This window comes from Oncorhynchus mykiss, chromosome 4, assembly GCF_057628025.1.
Source record: "Oncorhynchus mykiss isolate SJ-2025 chromosome 4, ASM5762802v1, whole genome shotgun sequence".
NCBI classification, from domain to species: domain Eukaryota; kingdom Metazoa; phylum Chordata; class Actinopteri; order Salmoniformes; family Salmonidae; genus Oncorhynchus; species Oncorhynchus mykiss.
The window spans coordinates 29229840-29252355 of record NC_143025.1 but is presented as its reverse complement, the minus strand read 5'-3'; the positions used below and the strand labels follow the sequence as shown (position 1 = coordinate 29252355).

General features: G+C 43.7%; 1 protein-coding gene across 2 annotated transcripts; it reads left to right on the top strand.

The window, feature by feature from the left end:
• The first annotated feature begins 1402 nt into the window (after positions 1-1402).
• On the top strand, positions 1403-14258 carry LOC110521645 (protein NDNF). 2 transcript variants are annotated; one of them, XM_021599333.3, is made up of 5 exons: positions 1403-2952; positions 3275-3651; positions 9798-10001; positions 10453-10577; positions 12125-14258. In XM_021599333.3, the coding sequence occupies exons 3-5, from the start codon at positions 9802-9804 to the stop codon at positions 13516-13518; spliced, it is 1719 nt and encodes a 572-aa protein (XP_021455008.2). In that variant the 5' UTR covers positions 1403-2952; positions 3275-3651; positions 9798-9801; the 3' UTR covers positions 13519-14258. The 2 variants fall into 2 exon arrangements, with proteins under 2 accessions (XP_021455008.2, XP_021455011.3); XM_021599336.3 differs by lacking the exon at positions 3275-3651 and having other exon boundaries at positions 2815-2952.
• Positions 14259-22516: the final 8258 nt, after the last annotated feature.

Below are 22516 nucleotides of genomic sequence, written 5' to 3'. Positions count from 1 at the left end.
TGGAATGTATGTCTAGAAAAAGTACACCACTTTAACATAATGTTTTTAATCACAATTGGCTATAGGTAGTGTAATGCTAAAAGGTGTCTAATAGTTTACCGGTATGTGCATGGAATGCTTTTGTCAGTGAATGTGTGTGAAAATGAGATACTAATCAGCCCTGCAATGGGGCTGAAGTACAGTGGAGAGAATTATGCCATGAACATTTTTCACCTCTTTATCCCCCTCAGTCCTTTTCCCATCTGTGGTATAATGTCCTTACTGTGGATACTTTTCCAAATCTTTGTCATGTCAATAGCCAAACTGTTTTCTGTCTCTCTTTCTCTCTCTCTCTGAGAGTGAGAGAAAGAGATAATGTGTGTTTGAGATTGTCCCTCCCCAGAGTGGATTCCTTTTCCTAGCTCAGGGGTGTAGCCCAGACCAGATTGAATTTGGCACCAATTTGAATCTGGTCTGTGTGAGTGTATGTGTATGAGAGAGAGAGAAGGAGAGGGAGAGAGAAAGAGAGAAAGAGAGAAAGAGAGAAGGATAGAGAGAAGCTGGTCCTGGGGCTCTGTGGGATCGGTTTGTGTTTGCTGCCGACAGCAACACAATTAGATCCAACCAAATCATGAGAAAACAAGAAGAAAATTACTTGACACATTGGAAAAATAACAAAGAATACAGAGCAAACTAGAAATCTATTTGGCCCTGAATACCTGACCACTGTGACTGACCCAAAATTAATGAAATCTTTGACTATGTACAGGCTCAGTGAGCATAGCCTTGCTATTGAGAAAGGCCTTTGAAGGCAGACCTGGCTCTCAAGAGAAGATAAGCTATGTGCACACCGCCCACAAAATGAGATGAAAACGGAGCTACACTTCCTAACCTCCTGCCAAATGTATGCCCATATTAGAGACACATATTTCCCTCAGATTACACAGATCCACAAAGAATTTGAAAACAAATCCAATTTTGATGAACTCCTATATCTATTGGGTGAAATACCACAGTGTCCCATCACAGCAGCACGATGTGTGACCTTTTGCTAATAGAAATGATCAACCAGTGAAGAACAAACACCATTGTAAATACAACCTATATGTATGTTTATTTATTTTCCCTTTTGTACTTTAAGTATTTGGACATCATTACAACACTGTATATAGACATAATATGACATTTGAAATGTCTTTATTCTTTTGGAACTTAGAAGTGTAATGTTTACTGTTAATTTGTATTGTTTATTTCACTTTTGTTTATGATCTATTTCACTTGCTTTGGCAATGTAAACATATGTTTCCTATGCCAATAAAGCCCCTTAAATTGAAATTGAATTGAAAGAGAGAGCAAGCGAGAAAGAGAGCGAGCGAGAGAGCAGCGAGCGAGAGAGAAAGAATGGCTTTGCATTATGCAGAGTGATAGCAGGATGTGAGATGCAAGGTCAGGAAGTCAGGGGTCTGGAGCTCTACTTCAAGTTGCTCCCAAATCATTTATCAAACTTGACACAACCTTCCCTACAGGATCCAGACAGTCCGGACCATGCGAGGAGCCAGGAGTGGCCAGCACTTGCCCACCTACCACTGTGGCAGCATAGTCTGTCCGAATGACTCAAACGCATAAAACCCTGTGCGCTGACGAGACCACTTCGCCATGGCGGCAGCCATGTGCCTGGAGAACCGTTAGTTTACAGTGGACATAACAAGAGCCATGTCCATAAACTTCGTGTGTTTGATGTATTTGATATCATTCCGCTCCAGCCATTACCACGCGCGCGTCCTCCACAATTAAGGTGCCACCAATTTCCTGAGATAGAAAGTCCACTCGGTAATTCCCTAGCCAGCGCGCTAACCAGTCTAGGCTAGTGTGCGCGGAATTACGCCTCCAGAGAGACCACTGACGCTAGATGATGCTGTTGCACCAAGGCGTCTCACTCAACGGTTTTTACTTTAATTGCGGTATGTTTGTTAGGCCTACTTACTGTCTATACTGATACTATAATGTGCGAAATTACGCATATATATTTGTTTTTGGCTGAAAAATATATTATATATAGAATAGGCTACGCATATTGAATTAGTCTGCATTAAGTGATATGATTAGGCTAGAGGTCAAATTGGAAATGTATGATGGAAAATGATCTACATATTTAGGCCAACTGTTCTCTAACATAATGTTAAATAATTGCCAAGTTCTCTCCTATCCAACGTTGCTTTCCTTTCCCTCTCCCCTTAACGAGGTAGAATATGCTAACCCTTTATATATACTATGCATTATTGCTACACTTGTTCCTGCTAATGCGTCAAGGGATTCGGGGTAATGAAACAACAGTTTTAAACGGTAACGCTCCTATCTATTTTCTGGACGGGTGGGATAAAGGCATCATTTTACTCCGGCTACTCTGAGCTCGGCAACCCCCATAAAGTCGTAAATTATTTACAATTCACATCACCGACAGAACTCAGTCAAAGGCTCTTATCTTGGATAAATATTTACTTCCCTGGGTTATGGCCCGGGAACAGACAAAAGCATCTCTGTACCGCCGGCGTTTTCACACCTTTAGGCTACACGGAATAACGTATTGTAAGCAACAAAAACACATTCGGCCCAGTCGAATTGTTTTGGTGTAAACACTCGGGACAAACGAAAGCAACCCAGAGAAAACGCTCTTTATGGGTACATTACACATAAATTACACACGACAGATGAAGGAATAAAATGGTTGTGCTTACACATCTATCTAGGCTCATGATAAAACTTGCTCACTGACAACACAGAAAATGTAACCCGAGGGTTGCGTGACTTTGAAAAGGGTCCTACCCAAATGTGCTCGTTTTCTGCGCGCATTACGACGTACGTAAACAGCTCACAGGGGATCCCCGCTCTTAAAATAACAGAGGTGAAGACACCAGATCTATGCCTTGTTTTGCTTTGCTCTAGGTTTACAGACACGTCTCTCAAGTATTTCTGGTAAGTTCAACCTTAGTGTTCGCCTTGTAGGGAGGGATATTACCTTATTCGATGGAAAAATGTTTTAAAAGTTTTATTTTGAATGCAAAGAAAAAAGGTTTAATACAATGTATGTAAAACGTGTGTAATTGTCATCCAATTTATACAAAGTATGTCTACTTGGTATGGCTATAGCCATTCAAAGTAAATCCAAAGTAATGTAGAAATATAGGTTTTTCATTCATAAAGTGATGTCAGTTTGAGTTCATGTCTGTGATAGGTCCGTTGCTGGTTCTGGCTGGTCTCTGGTTGGTTTTTTATTTGTTGGGGTTGTGATGTCCAGGAGGAGTGGGCTGGTTATCGGAGTGCACCTAGGGAGAGCGCAGAGACAGAAGTTCGCACCAGTTTGCCAGTCGGAATCTTAATAGCAGCCGCGCGACAGGGGACGGACGCGCAGCCAGAACTCAGGATACCTACCCACTCAGATTCTGAAACAAGACTCTACCCTCCAGAACTGCCACCAACTAACCAGACCTGTAATCCGATTGCCACCATACAAGAACTGACTCGAGGAATCTATTGGACAGTGAAAAGGACAACTGTTTTTTTTCTTAATTTTTACATTTTTTTATTGTGTTCTCATAATTGTTTCGCTGGTTAGGAAAAAGCAACATATTCATACAACTTTCCAACTATTTTCATCATCCCTAAAACTGAAAGGTAAGACGCTCATTCACAAAATAATTTAAATGTATCAGTGGCTCATTATATCTCTGTTTTATATAAATATCCCATGAAATAGCCTACATTTACGAATGCCAAATCACATCGATTGAAAACGCTGCTTTCGGGCAACATTTTGTAGTAGCCTGGTCTACTCTATATGGTTTGTGGAGCGCTTTTTGAAGATAATGAGACGGTTCCATAAAAAAGAAAAACAGAGAGGGACTCTCCGATTAAATAACGCTTGCCTTTGAAAATACTGCCAGATAGAGGGGAAAGGGTTTTGTGGTTTACAACTCCGGGAAGTTAAGGTTTTCAAACACATTTCAATCAAGCCCGGGCTCGCATGATCTTTTAATTTGGTTTCCTTATTTTGGCTGTGGCCATTATTTCACTTGGCAAGGTTAATGTCGCGCAAAAAGGATACACTTTTGAGGGAGTTGAAAAGGACACGCGGAAGGCAGTGTCCTCGAGCTCGGGGCTCTGGATCTGAGGCGCGCTGCTTTGTGCTCTTAACTGGGTTCCCATGCTCCCAGGGGTGACGGAGCACCCTCCAAAGCCGCCAGACGCAATTCACCAAGATGCGTTATCACCCCATTCTATAGTGCGTGGCATACATTCTCTTCACTTGCCCTTTTTTATAGTGGTGCTGCGGATGCAACATGCCACACATGTTGAGACATCTGTTTAAAAAAAAAAATGGGACATCAGTTTTTGGAATAGTTTTACTCAACCCTGTGCGAGCCCCCGCACCTGCACTATAACCGCTATCCTGCTCTGATTACTCTCTTACACAAATATATTAACATTTGGAGACCCTTAAAAATCTTCTTAAATTTAAAACTAACTACTGCATTTTTTAAAACAATTGATCATGATCATATAAATCCTCTCTTGTTAACCCTTTTTTTAGAAATAAATTTATTTGAGTCGTAATATGATATTTTTCATTGATTAAACGTGTTATTCGTTTATAAATAATTTGTATAAATGAATGCATTTTACGTTATGAATTTTACGCAAGGAAATCAGAAGGGAAGGAATTCCAAGTTCTGTGCTTCTGTTATTCACCTCATCCATCCCTTGGTGAGACTTGTTTTTCCCCCAGCTGCATTCCCCATTGGGCTCAGGAGTATAATGAGAGACAGACTCAGAATGGGAATTTGAATAACTGTATTTAGTAGCAGAGAGAAGCCACACTGCCTCCCGTACTTTCGCAGGAGAATGAATCATGAACAAAAAGTCTGAAAATGGGAAGGTCTGTGTTGCATACCGTAACTAAACCGTGATTTGCATATGAAAACTCTGGGCTGAAAGAATTCCGCCAGTGTTGCTACTGCAATTTATGCGTCCGGAGAAGTGACGAGCTGCAGTATATACAGTCTTCTTCTCGTTGCGTTTGCTTTGTGCGGACCGCTGGAGTGGGATGTCACGTCCAGAGTCGTTGCTGGAAGATTAAGGACATAGCGACAGGTTTTTAGTCCCTTCAATTAAACTATTCATTTTATCCACCCACACCCTCTCCCAGTGTCCAAAACATTCACTCTGCAAATCCCTCATTATGCCTCTTCAAATGGACACAAGCAGAGGCAGTGCCCTCAGACTGACGGATCTCTCTCCTGAAGAAGGGGTCTGTGCTCTCTGCCCAGTGGAACATAATGGATACATGACTGCCTCATTTCCCACGATGCTGGTCTATGCCCTTATCGTTGATATGCTGATGGGCAGAGAGTGGACCACTTCTTTCCCATGGGGCTTTTTGTGGGCTAATCTTGTGTGCGCTTCCCTTTAGTCATAATGACAGCAACGAAGTGCACATCAGTCAAAGGTGCGCCCCTCATTTGAATGGCTCATTTGTTGTGCAGTAATAGAAAGTGCCCTATGACCTGACCCGCTCCACCAAGCAACATTCCAGGATGCCGTGCTAACCGCTGCCTCGCTCAGAGATGGACCATAAAACAGAACAAGAGAGAGGCAGGCAGGGATGGAAAATAGGCTCCCCTTCCTGAACACGCTATTGTGCCAGCAGCAGCAAAGTCTTTGAGTCTTTGTGGGCTGATGATGATGATGATGTGGGTGGTTTAGAGACAGAATATGAGTGATGATGTAGACTTATACACACTCTGAGGAATTTGACGGTTTAGAAGACATACACAAACAGAGAAACTCACATTGTGCACAGACAAAAGTTCTGCCCCTGGACAGAATCCTAAACCACAGTCTCTACCAATTCATTAATGAGCTGTTTGGCTCTCCAAGAGCACCAGACGTGCTCTGGGTTTGGCTCTCCATCAGAATGGGCCCAGGTTATGTGTGGTTGGTTCCATCTCAGGCTCTTAGCCCTCAGCCCAGCCTGCCTGTCTGTATCCCCAATGATTGTATCCCCAATCACAGCAGTGATGGAGTCTGCTACTGAAGAACTACCGACCGTAAATCTGCCTTCAGAGCAGCTTTAAGAAATCAAACAAAGGCTCCAGGTCCTGTGAGCCCTGCCAGGCGTCTTCTTGGGGAGAATCTGAAATGTCTCTTTATTTGTGTTGAAATTAAAGTGTATTTGTTTCCTTCCCGTCCTGCTAATGAGCTCCATGTGGGAGCAGGCATGAGGTTTACCCGTCCTGACAGGGAGTCATGGAGCTGGGTGTGGGAGGCTGGAGGGAGGATGAGGTTGGGACTGCGGCTGGATGGAGAGGGCAACCCAGAGAAGACATTGGAGGGATGGAGAGATGCTTACACACACACATACATATGCTTACACACACACACACACACACACACACACACACACACACACACACACACACACACACACACACACACACACACACACACACACACACACAGAGGACCTCACACACACACACACACACACACACACACACACACACACACACACACACACACACACATACACATACACATACACATACACACACACACGCATGCAGAAGCCCTCACACACACACACACACACACACACACATACACACACACACACACACACACACACACACACTCCACATGGGTCTTTCATGTTGGACAGTTGGAGGGCAGGACTATTGCAGGGCCATGTGAATGACAGGCGTAAGCTGCTCCGTTGTGCATACATGTTCTCTGTCACTCAGAAACACTGATTAGGTGTGCTAGTTATCAGGCTGTGCTGGGCTAGCTTCACAATGACTGACTGACTGACATCTGGAATACCAGCTGACTCCCTGGACTCACCAACTGATCTCAAACTGTACATACATATAGTATATAGTTCGGAAATTCACACTGGCTATCTACTCAGATTTCAGAGCACTCTCGTCTGAGTGTGCCAGAGCGCAGAATAACTGCTGAATTTATGAACGCTCAACACCCGTTGAATATGGCCGGTGTCAGTAATATTCGGCAAAAAAAGTACAATTAAATTGTTGCCAGCAGCCCAGTTACATTCATCAACACTCTGGATAACATGAAAACAGCCTAACCAGCTCTGCTAGGGCGAGTAAAATGGTCAGAGTCAGGTGTTCTCTGATTTGTGTCAATAAGAAGCTAGCAAGCTAGCCAACGTTAGCCAGCTTGGGTGCTTGACTGCTGTTGTGAGATCCGAACGCTCAGATCAACCCTACTCCTCGGTCAGAGTGTCCAGTGTAGTGCGAAACGCTCTGACTTTACTAACGGACAATCTGACAATGCTATGAATTTACGAATGCCCAGAGCGCACTCCAGATTATATTTACGAACAAACCCATAAAAACATTCATAAACAAACATCTACGTCCTACAACCAAACTGACCACACACAATGACTTCTCTATCATGTAATACATGTCATTTGTTTAATGTATGGATTGATTGAGACATAAAAATAGTATCCACGAGTTCATCCAGAGGTCTCCCTTTAACATTGTTATCTGGCTAAGTTGTCATACACATAGTTCTGGTAAAGGCATGAGATAGGCACAGGGTAAACACAGGTTCATTTGTTGTTGTCATAGGAGAACTAACCGTCATTGTAAAGTCATATAATTTAGATGGTTATTACGTAGTTATTACTATGGGTTAAACAGTTGAACTGTGACATACCTTTATTTCCATCAATTAATATCTTAATTATGCTTTGTGCACCTAACCTGTTCAGTATTATCCTTACCCCCCCCCCCCTCAAGCTGTCACAACTTACCATTTATTAAGCATTACTTAGACTTTTTCTTTAACAACCAAAAGAGCTTCAAGTTTTGAACAAAGTTCCAGTCGGAGTGACACTGAAAAATAAATGAATATATAAATATACAAAAAACAGCAGCAAAACAAAGTTGACACGATTGTGGCCGGCTCTGCCTTCAAATTATCCTCCCCCCAAATTACTATCATACATTCTCCCTCACTCTAATTAAACATTAGGCTTTATTTGTTCCAGATGCAGCTTTTTTGAAGTTTTATTTTGGTAAAGGGAGCCTGTGAATGGTAGAGGCAGGCCTGCAGACTCATGCATGCACAAACATTCCAGATTCCAGCCTGCATGACCCATACATACTGCCTGTGCTGCACCACACAACCTCAAGGTCTAGACATTAGCACAGTCAAATCCAACTGTTTTAATGTGCAGGTGTCATCTTTCAGCAGGGGCTCATACATGAGATCGGAGCCTGGATAGAGGAACGTAGCATTTAGTGGTAACGCTTCTCAGACTTGGGATACTGCAGCACGTTGACCAATTCAAACCCGAGCCATTAGTTTGAATCAGTATTACCACACGCGGTGGGCAAGTTGCTTACATTGGAAACATCAAGTGCATGTTGGATTATGCCACAAATGTTTGCAAGCTAATCTGCTGGACGATTCCACACTAATTAATAATTGAGAGCGCACATGTCCCATATCTGATGACATCAGTCCAGTAGTGTCATTATGTGGGCTTGGTGCAGCAGAGACTGGGGCCTCTGGGAGCCTCTGTGCTTTGTTTTGGGGCTGAAGAGTGAGAGACAACACTGTAGAGCTCTGTACATACCACCTCAGGACTGTCTCGAGTATTAATAGACATGTCTTTGTTCCGACCGACACGCTTCTGAAGTGGAATAAGACAAGCGGAGATAAGCATCTTCTCTCTGTGAGTCAAATCTCAAAGTACCACTTAGAAGGCTTTCCTCCACCTCTCTGAAGTCTGGCTGAATGAGGGAAGGCTCAGCTCAGACACGAGAGGCCTAAAGGGACAAATTGACACAGCTGTCAAGGGCTTTTCTCTGGCTTGTGTTTTAAAAGGAAGACAATGTAGTAACGAAGCCATGTTTGTAGCATGGAAGCATGTCCAGCTTTGGGTTCTCTGGTTTGACTTATCTGTCTTTCCAGAGGGAGGGAGGAATGATAGGATGTCTGTGTGACAAGGACAGAAAGAGAAGGGATAGAGATTGTATGTGTGTACAAGAGACAAAGATGAGCTATATTTGCAGCAGAACAATAGATGGAGAGCTAGGGTGGAAAAGAAAGAGGGAGCGAGAAAAGGAGAGCAAGGAGGGAGAGAGAGGGGTCATTAAAAGGACACACTCTCACTTGCTGTAAATGGCAGTAAAGTATCTGGCTAATCTGCTATCATTATCCTGATTAAATCACCAGGGATTTGCTTTTCCCATCAGCTGCAATCAATGTGGCCAAATCAATAGACAGAGGATATCTGAGTGTTCCTGATCTTCAGTGAGCTGCAAAGACCTGTGTACTGAGCCACGTCCCATAGCCATGGGGATATCTACTGAACAGTACAGTTTAGCGGCTGGTGCCAATCTCTTCTCCTCTTCAATCCCCTTCAATCTAGTTTCTCTGACCTTGGGGAACCTTTCTCACACTAGCCACTGTATTCCTCTTGATCTTCTCCCTCTTTCTGGTCCAAAGTGTCTTCTCTCTTTTTATCTGCCTTCCACTTTCTCTCTTTTTCCAAGAGATGGGGCCTCTCTCTGTCCATCTCTGTCTCTCAGTTTCCTCTCTTTGGCAGCGAGTTACTGGTTTCCCTTCCATTCTGATAGACTTAACAGGCACAACTGGAAGTACATTTTCAAGTTCCTCTTCCAAGCATTGATTGAAAGGTGTCCAATATTCACTACTTTTGCTTTTCTAACGTGAATTCTACTTGTTCTGACGGTCCTGCATGTCTAATTTTTGTGTTGCAGGAGGATGAGGCTGGATTTTGGACCTCAGGGCTGGCCTCTGGCCCTGGTTCTACTGCTGGGGGTTGTAGTGGGCCAGAAGCTGCCCACGCGAGACGAGGGCCTGTTCCAGATGCAGATCAGAGACAAGACCCTGTTCCATGATTCCTCCATCATCCCAGACGGAGCCGAGATCAGTGGATACTTGTTTAGGGACACGCCCAAAAGGTAATGAGTTTAGGTAAATGTAAAGACAGCCGTCACTATCAACAACCACTACCAACAGGTGTAGGTTTACTGCTCCAAACATGTACATGTACTGTATGTCTTATCTTACCAAATGCATGAGGCCAGGTTGTGTATCGCTAAAAAACAGCGTCGCAGCCTTCCCCCACTAAATAGCACTGTAGGCTCTGTATGATGACTTATGGCAAATGGATGCATGGGGAATATGGAATGCATTGTAATGTATACTAGGATGAGGAAATGCATTATAGATGAGAAAGAGATGTTCATGTGATATAGGTAATGTCTGCTGATAGAGGCCCATGTCATTAGCATACCATAGAGTGACCATAGACTTAGTGTGTAGAGTGATTTCAGTAGTTAACCCTGCAGTTAACCCTGCATTCTGTTTGATCCCTGTCATTTACCTGGGCAATACTTCTTGTTTCTGAAGGTACTACTTTGTGGTGGAGGAGGACAACACCCCACTGTCTGTGACGGTGACACCATGTGATGCTCCTCTGGAGTGGAAGCTAACTCTGCAGGAGCTGCCTGAGGAGGCCAGTGGAGAGGGATCAGGTATTTACATAAACATGATTTATAGAACTGATAGCTAATGTAAATTGGGCTATGACACTAATTACATTGTAAAACTTGTGTAATATATGTTTGATGTACAACAAGTACATAAACAATCATCTCACTAATTTATCAGGATGAACATAAACTAACAGCAACATAAACATTTGATTGATATAGTTTTGAATAAAATGAAAAAGACTTTGCACATTTTGTTGTGGTTGGGCCGCGTTACTGGTGGGCTTTTTTTGGTGTGGTTGTGATATGGTTATTAACTAACTAGTGACACAATGTCTGAACTGACCACACTGAAGTCTGAATTGACCACACCTCTGTAGTCTGTGAAAAGGGCACAGAGCTCTGAGTAGAACAGACTGCCCTTGGCTGGCTGGTTGGTTGGCTGGCAGACAAACACAGTGTATGAGTAAAGAGTTTAGAATGTGATTAAGCCTTCCTCGTTCCTCCCCCATAAACATTTTTATATAGCTAGGTACAATAACCCCCCTTGTCCATTCCTAACGTATACTCCCTTTGTCCTCCAAAGGGAAGACTCTCTCTCTCTCTCGCTCGCTCTTTCTCAACCCTCTCATTCTCACACACTCAGTCACTCTCTCTCCATCTGGACATTGTCTTAGAAACACAAGAAATCAATCAACTCCCTCAAGCCCAGTCCCATTAGAGCACAGACATGGACTGCAGCGGTGGTTTTAGAGTGTGCATAATGTGAGGGTGTGAAAGTACATGTGTATGCACGTGTAGGACTTTATGGGTGTGCACGTGTAGGACTATATGGGTATGCATGTGTCTGTGCCAATGAATAAATGGGCTCCTTGCCTGATACCACCTGCTTTTTTGATGTTCACTCACTGTCCTAATAGATTATACCGTAGAATAGAGACTAAATACTGCAACACAGTTCATCTCCAATATGTGCTACACATGGCAGCTTAACATAGACCGAGCAGCCATTCACATAGGCTGAGTGGAGCACTAGCCGTCAGGATTGCATTAGTTTCCAGTGTAAATACACAAATGCACAACCTCTCTGTCTGTTCATGTTTGCTCCTCTCTTTGCTGAATGTCTCGGCCTCGGATCGGATCTTTCAGCATTAATTTAGAACACCGTTGAGCACACTCTCTGGTTGACAAGCATAATATTATGTTTCCTTGCTCAGCTGAAATAAGGCCTGTGACTGACTCTCTCATAGATAGGCTACAAGGTGCCTCTTTGTAGCATAGCTTCACAAGTTCCCAGGAAGGGCCAAGTGAATACCAGCCTGGGATTTTTGGGGATGTTTAGAGTGAAAACATGGTCGCTGGCTCATGAGGGGCTAATCGTCCGTACGGCTCGGAGAGAGCTTTACCATGACCTCATCAGGATCAACACATTAAACGGGTCATTTTTAGCCACCTGTGGAAATTATTTTACTTCAGAGCCCGAAAAAAAATTAAATAAACATTAGGGGAGGTTAGCAAAAAATATCTCAGGAGGTGATGGGGATGCTGTGATATGAAAGGAACTCATGTTAAGTTCGTGTGTTTTCCAGGTGAGCCAGAGCCCCTGGACCAGCAGAAGCAGCAGCAGGTGACAGTGGATGAGGGCACAGAGCTCTTCTCCTACAAGGGGAACGATGTGGAGTCCTACGTGGCCACCAGCTCTCCCTCCGGCCTCTATCAGCTGGAGATGCTCTCCACAGAGAAGGACAGCAACTTCAAGGTGTACGCTACCACCACCCCAGCGTCTGACCAGCCCTACCCCGAGCTGCCCTACGATCCCCGGGTGGACATCACCGCCCTGGGCCGGACCACTGTCACCCTGGCCTGGAAGCCCACCCCTACAGGCGTTCTGATGGGCCAGCCCGTCCAGTATTGTGTGGTCATCAACAAGGAGCACAATTTCAAGAGCCTGTGTGCTGCCGAGGCTAAGATCAGCGCTGACGATGCCTTCATGGCCGCTCCAAAGCCAGGCCGGGACTTCAGCCCCTTCGACTTTGCTCACTTTGGCTTTGTCCACTCAGACAATAACTTAAACCGAGGTCTCACCAGCAACAAGATCTCCCGCTCCTACACAGCCAAACCCAAGGCCTCTGACATTCAGAAAGTCTGCATTGGTAACAAGAACATCTTCACTGTGTCGGACCTGAAGCCGGACACTCAGTATTACTTTGACGTGTTCGCTGTGAACTCTGCCACCAACACCAGCACCGCCTATGTGGGCACCTTCGCCCGCACCAAAGAGGAGGCTCGGCAGAAGACGGTGGAACTGAAGGATGGCAAAGTGTCCGACGTCTTCATCAAGAGGAAGGGCAGTAAGTTCCTGCGCTTCGCCCCTGTCTCCTCCCACCAGAGGGTCACTCTGTTTGTACATGCCTGTCTGGACTCTGTTCAGGTGCAGGTTAGGCGTGATGGCAAGCTGCTGCTCTCCCAGAATGTGGAGGGTGTACGGCAGTTCCAGCTGCGAGGGAAGCCCAAGGCCAAGTACCTGATCCGTCTGCGAGGCAGCAGGAAAGGAGCGTCCACCCTGAAGGTGCTGGCCACCACAAAGCCCAGCAGCAAGCAGCCCTTCCCATCGCTACCCGAGGACACACGCATCAAGGCCTTCGACAAGCTGCGTACCTGCTCCTCTGCTACTGTGGCCTGGTTGGGAACGCAGGACCGCAACAAGTTCTGCGTCTACAAAAAAGAGGTGTCCGAGAGCTACGGCGAGGAGCAGCGGCGCCGTGAGCAGAACCAGTGTGCCGGGCCCGAGACGCGCAGGAAGTCAGAGAAGGTCCTCTGCAAGTACTTCCACAGCCCAAACCTGCAGAAGGCCGTTACCACGGAAACCATCACAGGGCTGGAGCCGGGCAAGACCTATCTGCTGGACGTTTATGCTGTGGGCCACAGTGGTCACTCAGTCAAATACCAGAGCAAACTGGTGAAAACGAGGAAGTACTGCTAAAAGACTGCACAGAATAAATCTATTATATATATATATATATTAAAAAAGTTTTATTTAACTCTAAGTGATATTCTACTAAGGAGTGTATACAGACTGACCACTCACACAGCTGATGAGCCTGTGGCAGAGACTTAACTGTTTGCAGAGGGAGATATCAACCTGTATATTTATGTTTACATTTCATTGTTGGCATGTTTTTGGGCGATCCATAAGTGAGAGGTGCTCACCTATGGATCGCCTTGTGCTTGGGGTCCCAGAATCTCGTTGCCAACAGGGAGACTTCACAGCTTCAGAGAAGAGACTGTTTCATCGTGTGCATCTCTCTGTCGCTGCATGACTCTTGCGTTCCTCTGTCAAAATGGTTTGTTACTTCAGTTTGAATTTAAGTTGACCTGCAGAGATAAAATAGATAACAGCCGTGTATAGTTCTCTCAGTGCATCATTTATATTTAGGAGAGATTTAAATTATTTTATACTTCGCCTCTTTTGATTTGATTGTTTGTTTTTATTGATCATGATGACTATTACTGTTATGAAGAAATCATTCAAATTCTATGAGGAAATTGTCATTGTGGAGACATTCCGTTGTGTAACTCAGCCAGTGTGCGCTCTAGAGCCTGTCTGTAAATGTGTTCTGTGCTGGAGGTCTGTGTGTTACCACTGTATTGCTGTGTGTGTCACATGTACAGAGTTGTCCTGCCAATATTCATGTACATAAACACTAAATATAGAACAAGTAATCCCTGTGTCACCCTGGGTGTCATGTTCTTCTGTGGGCTAGTTAACATCACATACTGTAGATATATGGAGGGTGTCAGGCAGCACTGCACCAGTGTATCAGCAGAAAGGAGAATAGGAGTGTTTATAGATTTTACATTAAGCCTACATTATGTCCACGTACGCATAACATGATCCTTGATATAAATGATTACTGACATAAGAACAATTTCCCATGGACATACAGTACCAGAGTGAATGGGACTGCCAGAGGGAATTATTTGGATGAACGTACAGTGCATTGCGAAAGTATTCGGCCCCCTTGAACTTTGCGACCTTTTGCCACATTTCAGGCTTCAAACATAAAGATATAAAACTGTATTTTTTTGTGAAGAATCAACAACAAGTGGGACACAATCATGAAGTGGAACGACATTTATTGGATATTTCAAACTTTTTTAACAAATCAAAAACTGAAAAATTGGGCGTGCAAAATTATTCAGCCCCTTTACTTTCAGTGCAGCAAACTCTCTCCAGAAGTTCAGTGAGGATCTCTGAATGATCCAATGTTGACCTAAATGACTAATGATGATAAATACAATCCACCTGTGTGTAATCAAGTCTCTGTATAAATGCACCTGCACTGTGATAGTCTCAGAAGTCCGTTAAAAGCGCAGAGAGCATCATGAAGAACAAGGAACACACCAGGCAGGTCCGAGATACTGTTGTGAAGAAGTTTAAAGCCGGATTTGGATACAAAAAGATTTCCCAAGCTTTAAACATCCCAAGGAGCACTGTGCAAGCGATAATATTGAAATGGAAGGAGTATCAGACCACTGCAAATCTACCAAGACCTGGCTGTCCCTCTAAACTTTCAGCTCATACAAGGAGAAGACTGATCAGAGATGCAGCCAAGAGGCCCATGATCACTCTGGATGAACTGCAGAGATCTACAGCTGAGGTGGGAGACTCTGTCCATAGGACAACAATCAGTCGTATATTGCACAAATCTGGCCTTTATGGAAGAGTGGCAAGAAGAAAGCCATTTCTTAAAGATATCCATAAAAAGTGGTGTTTAAAGTTTGCCACAAGCCACCTGGGAGACACACCAAACATGTGGAAGAAGGTGCTCTGGTCAGATGAAACCAAAATTGAACTTTTTGGCAACAATGCAAGACGTTATGTTTGGCGTAAAAGCAACACAGCTCATCACCCTGAACACACCATCCCCACTGTCAAACATGGTGGTGGCAGCATCATGGTTTGGGCCTGCTTTTCTTCAGCAGGGACTGGGAAGATGGTTAAAATTGATGGGAAGATGGATGGAGCCAAATTCAGGACCATTCTGGAAGAAAACCTGATGCAGTCTGCAAAAGACCTGAGACTGGGACGGAGATTTGTCTTCCAACAAGACAATGATCCAAAACATAAAGCAAAATCTACAATGGAATGGTTCAAAAATAAACATATCCAGGTGTTAGAATGGCCAAGTCAAAGTCCAGACCTGAATCCAACCGAGAATCTGTGGAAAGAACTGAAAACTGCTGTTCACAAATGCTCTCCATCCAACCTCACTGAGCTCGAGCTGTTTTGCAAGGAGGAATGGGAAAAAATGTCAGTCTCTCGATGTGCAAAACTGATAGAGACATACCCCAAGCGACTTACAGCTGTAATCGCAGCAAAAGGTGGCGCTACAAAGTATTAACTTAAGGTGGCTGAATAATTTTTCACGCCCAATTTTCCAGTTTTGATATGTTCAAAAAGTTTGAAATATCCAATAAATGTCGTTCCACTTCATGATTGTGTCCCACTTGTTGTTGATTCTTCACAAAAAAATACAGTTTTATATCTTTATTTTTGAAGCCTGAAATGTGGCAAAAGGTCGCAAAGTTCAAGGGGGCCAAATACTTTCGCAATGCACTGTATTTGAATGTTGGTAAATGTTGTCATATGCCAAGTGTCAAAAGTTGCCAAAAGTACTCTCTACACCGGAACAATGTAGAACTAATGTCACATCAGTGTCTGCGATCGTTTTGTGTTTACATGTGTTTTAGGATGTAGGGTAACAGTTTTAACCACACATACAGTACACTTACCACATATAAGAGAAGAGGAGTTCAGCATGCACTGACACACACCGACATAGACACGACCACACACACATCCACACGTTGTAATTAAGAGTGGTCACAGTTGAGTGGAGAAGTCCTGACTGTTGTGGCTAAGACAAACAGCTGTTCCTTGTGACTCTCCATGTTTCCATCACAACTCGATTCTGAGCAGTAACGCTCTTATTCTCCACCACAACTCCCTGTCAATCAAACAACCCCATTCAGAGGAAGCGTAGAGAAGGCTCCATCTGGCTTACATTAACCTGCTGTTGCCCTGGAATAATGTGGAGCTCCCAGAGAGCTGTGGGAATGTCATGGACAGGCCTGTAAACTCCTGCTAATAAAGCCAGTAAGTAGGGAATGTCATGGACAGGCCTGTAAACTCCTACTGATAAAGCCAGTAAGTAGGGAATGTCATGGACAGGCCTGTAAACTCCTGCTGATAAAGCCAGTAAGTAGGGAATGTCATGGACAGGCCTGTAAACTCCTGCTAATAAAGCCAGTAAGTAGGGAATGTCATGGACAGGCCTGTAAACTCCTGCTAATAAAGCCAGTAAGTAGGGAATGTCATGGACTGTAAACTCCTACTGGTAAAGCCAGTAAGTAGGGAATGTCATGGACATGTCTGTAAACTCCTACTGGTAAAGCCAGTAAGTAGGGAATGTCATGGACAGGCCTGTAAACTCCTACTGGTAAAGCCAGTAAGTAGGGAATGTCATGGACAGGCCTGTAAACTCCTACTGGTAAAGCCAGTAAGTAGGGAATGTCATGGACAGGCCTGTAAACTCCTACTGATAAAGCCAGTACGTAGGGAATGTCATGGACAGGCCTGTAAACTCCTACTAATAAAGCCAGTAAGTAGGGAATGTCATGGACAGGCCTGTAAACTCCTACTGGTAAAGCCAGTAAGTAGGGAATGTCATGGACATGTCTGTAAACTCCTACTGGTAAAGCCAGTAAGTAGGGAATGTCATGGACAGGCCTGTAAACTCCTACTGGTAAAGCCAGTAAGTAGGGAATGTCATGGACAGGCCTGTAAACTCCTACTGGTAAAGCCAGTAAGTAGGGAATGTCATGGACAGGCCTGTAAACTCCTACTGATAAAGCCAGTACGTAGGGAATGTCATGGACAGGCCTGTAAACTCCTACTGATAAAGCCAGTAAGTAGGGAATGTCATGGACAGGTCTGTAAACTCCTACTGATAAAGCCAGTAAGTAGGGAATGTCATGGACAGGCCTGTAAACTCCGACTGATAAAGCTAGTAAGTAGGGAATGCTAGTGATATGCTCTGGGGGTCAATATACTCATGAATAAGGTCTGAATGGAGGTAGATGGAGTTTTAATGAAGCCAAGGCCCTCCTTCGTTCTCTCTATACTAGTCACTTAGGAGGTATACACTTTAAAAAAATACAAACTCACACTTCTTGATATACACACATACCACAGAGTAAGCCACACAGAAAATACTATTTTCTGGAGCTCACAGACAGGAGATGTGGCTTTCTCTCTCTCTAGTTATCGTCACCTTTCCCCAATCATACTGACACCTACCCTCTTCCATTTACTGTTTTATACCTTTATTTAACTAGGCAAGTCACTTAAGAACAAATTCTTATTTTCAATCAACAGCCTAGGAGCAGTGGGTTAACTGCCTGTTCAGGGGCAGAACAACAGATCTGTACATTGTCAGCTCAGGGACTTGATGTTGCAACCTTTCGCTTACTAGTCCAACACGCTAAGGCTACCTGCTACCTGTAACGAGCATCCTCTCCCACTGAGCACAGACCAACACCGGACATCCATGGACGTTGAAAAGTAGTTGAAATTTGGTCTGGACCATACAAATATGGTCTTGTTTGGGGGCAGAGCTTATTACAATTATAGCCAGTGTGTAGAATAACACCCAATAATACCCAGGAAGAGAATGATATTCATTTCCATAATTATGCACTTTTGTATAGTTCAGATCAGGGACCCACGATGTAATTCCGTTGCGTAATAACTTTACCAGATGTAAATCCAATTCACCTACCATACTGTAGTTCAGTAACCAAAATAAATGTTTCAAACTCAAGGTGCCATGTCATAGCTGACACACCATTCTTTCTGCAGACATATTTGAATCTCAATTCAGAGCCGATATTTAACTAAGTTTTTGGAAAACGTGGTTGCCTAAAAGACAGATGGAGATTATACCCTAACTCTATCTCTGGGCTCCTGAGTGGTGCAGCAGTCTAAGGCACTACATCTCAGTGCTAGCGGTGTCACTACAGACCCTGGTTCAATTCCAGGTTGCATCACGACTGGCTGTGATTGGCATTCCCATAGGGCGGAGAACAATTGGCCCAGCGTTGTCTGGGTTAAGGTTTTTCTGGTGTCTGCCGTCATTGACTCGTTAAACAAAAAATCACCAAACTTTGCATCTGGACAGATATTCCAGTAAATGTGTTTTTGTGACATTTTCTGTGTAAATTGTTCAAAGTAGTCCTTCTGCATAGAGTTGTTTGGTTTGTTAAACTTTTAAATAGACAGTGTTTATTTGTTTGGCATACACATTTTATTAGAACATCAGAGTCAAAGTGTAATTCAGTCTGGTGGGCTGTGTATATTTGTTTTTTAACATGGTAATGCTTTGATCTGTGAGTTATGTATACTGTATATGCAGCTGAATGAAGAGTGGAGACATCCATAACACTACAGGTATGGTAGATTGGCGAGACTTGTGCGGAGGAGACCCAGCTTTGATCCTTGGCCAGAGTTAGCATGACTTGCCTGCCCCTCAAATTCACTATGCTGGTGTCGGGAAGTTACCTAGGCCAGTGTGAGGCATGGCAGACCGCTCTGAGGTAAGGTCCAGTTTAACAATCACAGGACTGCTAGTTGAGCACAAACGCAGCAGATAGACATTAATATATTGTCAGAGAAACAATATATTATTATGTTAGAAGTATAATTACAAAAGATACATGGCAGTATGTGAGCATATACAGTCATTTTTTGCCAAAAAAATACCGGGAATAATTTATAATTGTATTTATATTTTTCCCAAGAGTCTCGGAATGTACCTCATCAATCGGAAGTGCCTATTTTAAAGCGTTTACAATCAAGATATGGTCACTATGCCAGGGTTCTCCCAAAATTAGATTGTCCCTGCGCAACATTACAGGCTCGGCTGCTCCACTATGTAAAGATTTCACAGCTATTAAGTAATCATAGAGTAACTGATCGCTAATGACATCGTTGTGAATTGCGAAACAGGCCTTTCATAAATTCCGAGCGTTATCTTGTTCCTCAATAATTTCAGCGCATTTCAGCAGTAGGCCCTAGAGACAGAGCGTGCTCAGGACTCGGAGCGTGCACCCCGAGTAGGCTATAGCGTTTTCGAATCATACAAACTTTCTAATTGCAGTCAAACAAAAGTCAATTGACTAAAGTTGCTAAACTTGCTACATAACCTCCAACGAACTACAGCATATCTTCTATTTGGCAAAATGGTATCCGTATGATTAGATCAGCTCATGAATAACTGGGAGATGAATAGAGGAACTTGTTTAATGTCAAGGTATTTTAACGGGACCAACTCTTCTTTTTTTAAGCCCATATCTACCTACTCTCGTATCGTTAGTTGATCACACATTGTCTACGGAAACTCTCATAAGGGCAGCAAAACGAGACAGCAGGGGAAATGTTATAGCGGTATTTTGACATGCATAGGCGAGACGTGCTTTGATAATGCAACCTATGGATTACAGAATAAAATTAGGAATTTTCATGCGAGACATGAGTCAGGATTTTGGGTTTCAATGGGATTGGAAAAATAGGAAAATAGCCTAGGCTCTATATAAGGCTACTACATGAGTCACTCACTACATTGATAATTCACTTGATTTAGGCTACATTATTTCATGCTAAATTATTTTGATCATTGATAGATGAGCAAACGAATACATGAGCTACCACTTCCACTTGTCCAGCCAGAGATCTTCCAAATATACAGACAGAGATTCAGTTCAACAAAATCACATTGATTGATTTTCAGACAAGTCACGGGCTTTTGTTCGGGAGTTGAAGATCAACATCCAATTGTATAACATGCTAGAAAAAAAATTCTGATCAGGTAATATATGAGCAAACTAGAATAAAGAAAATCATTAGCACTCATCTCGATTTAGCTAACATTTCCCCGTGCTAATTGTTACCAAATATCCAAAGGGAGATTCAGTGAAAACAAAAATCTGACACTAATTGATCTGATCATTTCTGATGTATCTAGTCGGCCCATGCTTGTGTCTAAACGATGCTGAAATAATCTAGGTGACCACATACGACTATTGCTTTATATTAGTATAACGATTGGATACGATTTTGGGAGTTGCAGCATAAGTACGAATTTGATAAATGCCTTCAATTGTATTAGCCTACTTTATTCCAGTATTTCCATTCAGTTGATCATCACCAAGGTGAGTTTTCTGCTTTCTGCGCTTTTTCTATGCCTAATGGCTGTTTTCTCATTTCCTCACTCCTCTACAGCCCACCTCGGGAGCTTTGTTCTCAAACCCAGTTTAAATCAATATAGCCTACTGTAGTGTTTTCTAAAAATCTGTATTTTTATCGGGTTTGGGAGAATTTAATTGATGTGATGTAGAACCAGGCCTGGGCCAGTAAATCAGCTAGGCTAAAGTCTTCCATGAAACAACAACCTGTTTGGAAAATGTGCTTTTTTCTTTTTTTAAAATCTGCGGCAGGCATGTTGTGTATTTTGTGGAATTGCATAAATTCGAGATTGGGGGACAGATTTTGTCTTGTGATTTTATTTTTTCTGGAAATGTAAAGATTTGACACTCCAGGGATCCCGGTAATCGTTAATGTACAATTTTGTCGAGTTTGTGAAGGAGAAATAGCCACTAGAGTGGCAGGTATGCATACAGACCCACAGAGACAGACAGCCATGCACCTCACACACACACACACGCGCACATGCACGCACACACACACACACACACACACACACACACACACACACACACACTAACACACAGCCTCTGTTCATGACACTCTCATGTGATTTGAAACTAAAGAATAACATGGAACGCTTCTCAGAGATGATTATCCCTTTGGCAGAGAAAGCAGTGAAACTGAAGACTCTCTGATGACTGTTATAAGCATTTTTGGAGCAGAATGAGGCCAAGGCACCTAGGCTACTATCCAAGGCACCTAGGCTACTATCCAAGGCACCTAAGCTACTATCCAAGGCACCTAGGCTACAATCCAAGGCACCGAGGCTACTATGCAAGGCACCTAGGCTACTATCCAAGGCACCTAGGCTACTATCCAAGGCACCTAAGCTACTATCCAAGGCACCTAGGCTACAATCCAAGGCACCGAGGCTACTATGCAAGGCACCTAAGCTACTATCCAAGGCACCTAGGCTACAATCCAAGGCACCGAGGCTACTATGCAAGGCACCGAGGCTACTATCCAAGGCACCTAAGCTACTATCCAAGGCACCTAAGCTACTATCCAAGGCACCTAAGCTACTATCCAAGGCACCTAAGCTACTATCCAAGGCACCTAAGCTACTATCCAAGGCACCTAAGCTACTATCCAAGGCACCTAAGCTACTATCCAAGGCACCGAGGCTACTATCCAAGGCACCTAAGCTACTATCCAAGGCACCTAAGCTACTATCCAAGGCACCTAAGCTACTATCCAAGGCACCTAGGCTACTATGGGAAAATAAGATGTGGACTGAGTACGGGTTTAGTCACACATTTCAGCTCCACACTGGGGCCAACTTAATCTTTTTCTAGGATCTCAACACCATAACGTGGGCATTGCGATTTTCCAAATTAGTGTTATACAAATCATATACACATGCACATGCGCACAAACACACACGCATACTGAGCCCTGGCAGGACAATACAGAGGGGTAGACTATGATGAACATGATTCTACTTTTGCCTCTCAGGGTATAGATCATTGTTGGGGTTCTGCTACAAACCAGCATAAGGTCAGGCAGGCGGAAGTCTGGGGCTGATGCCCAGAGCCATCCCTAGCCCGCAGTGTCCTGTCCCAGGGCAGGGAGAAAGAGACCTGTGACCCCCTGTCTTCAAACGACCTCCATCTGCAAACCCCAGCTGAAGGACTCAACCAATGTATGGCTGCAG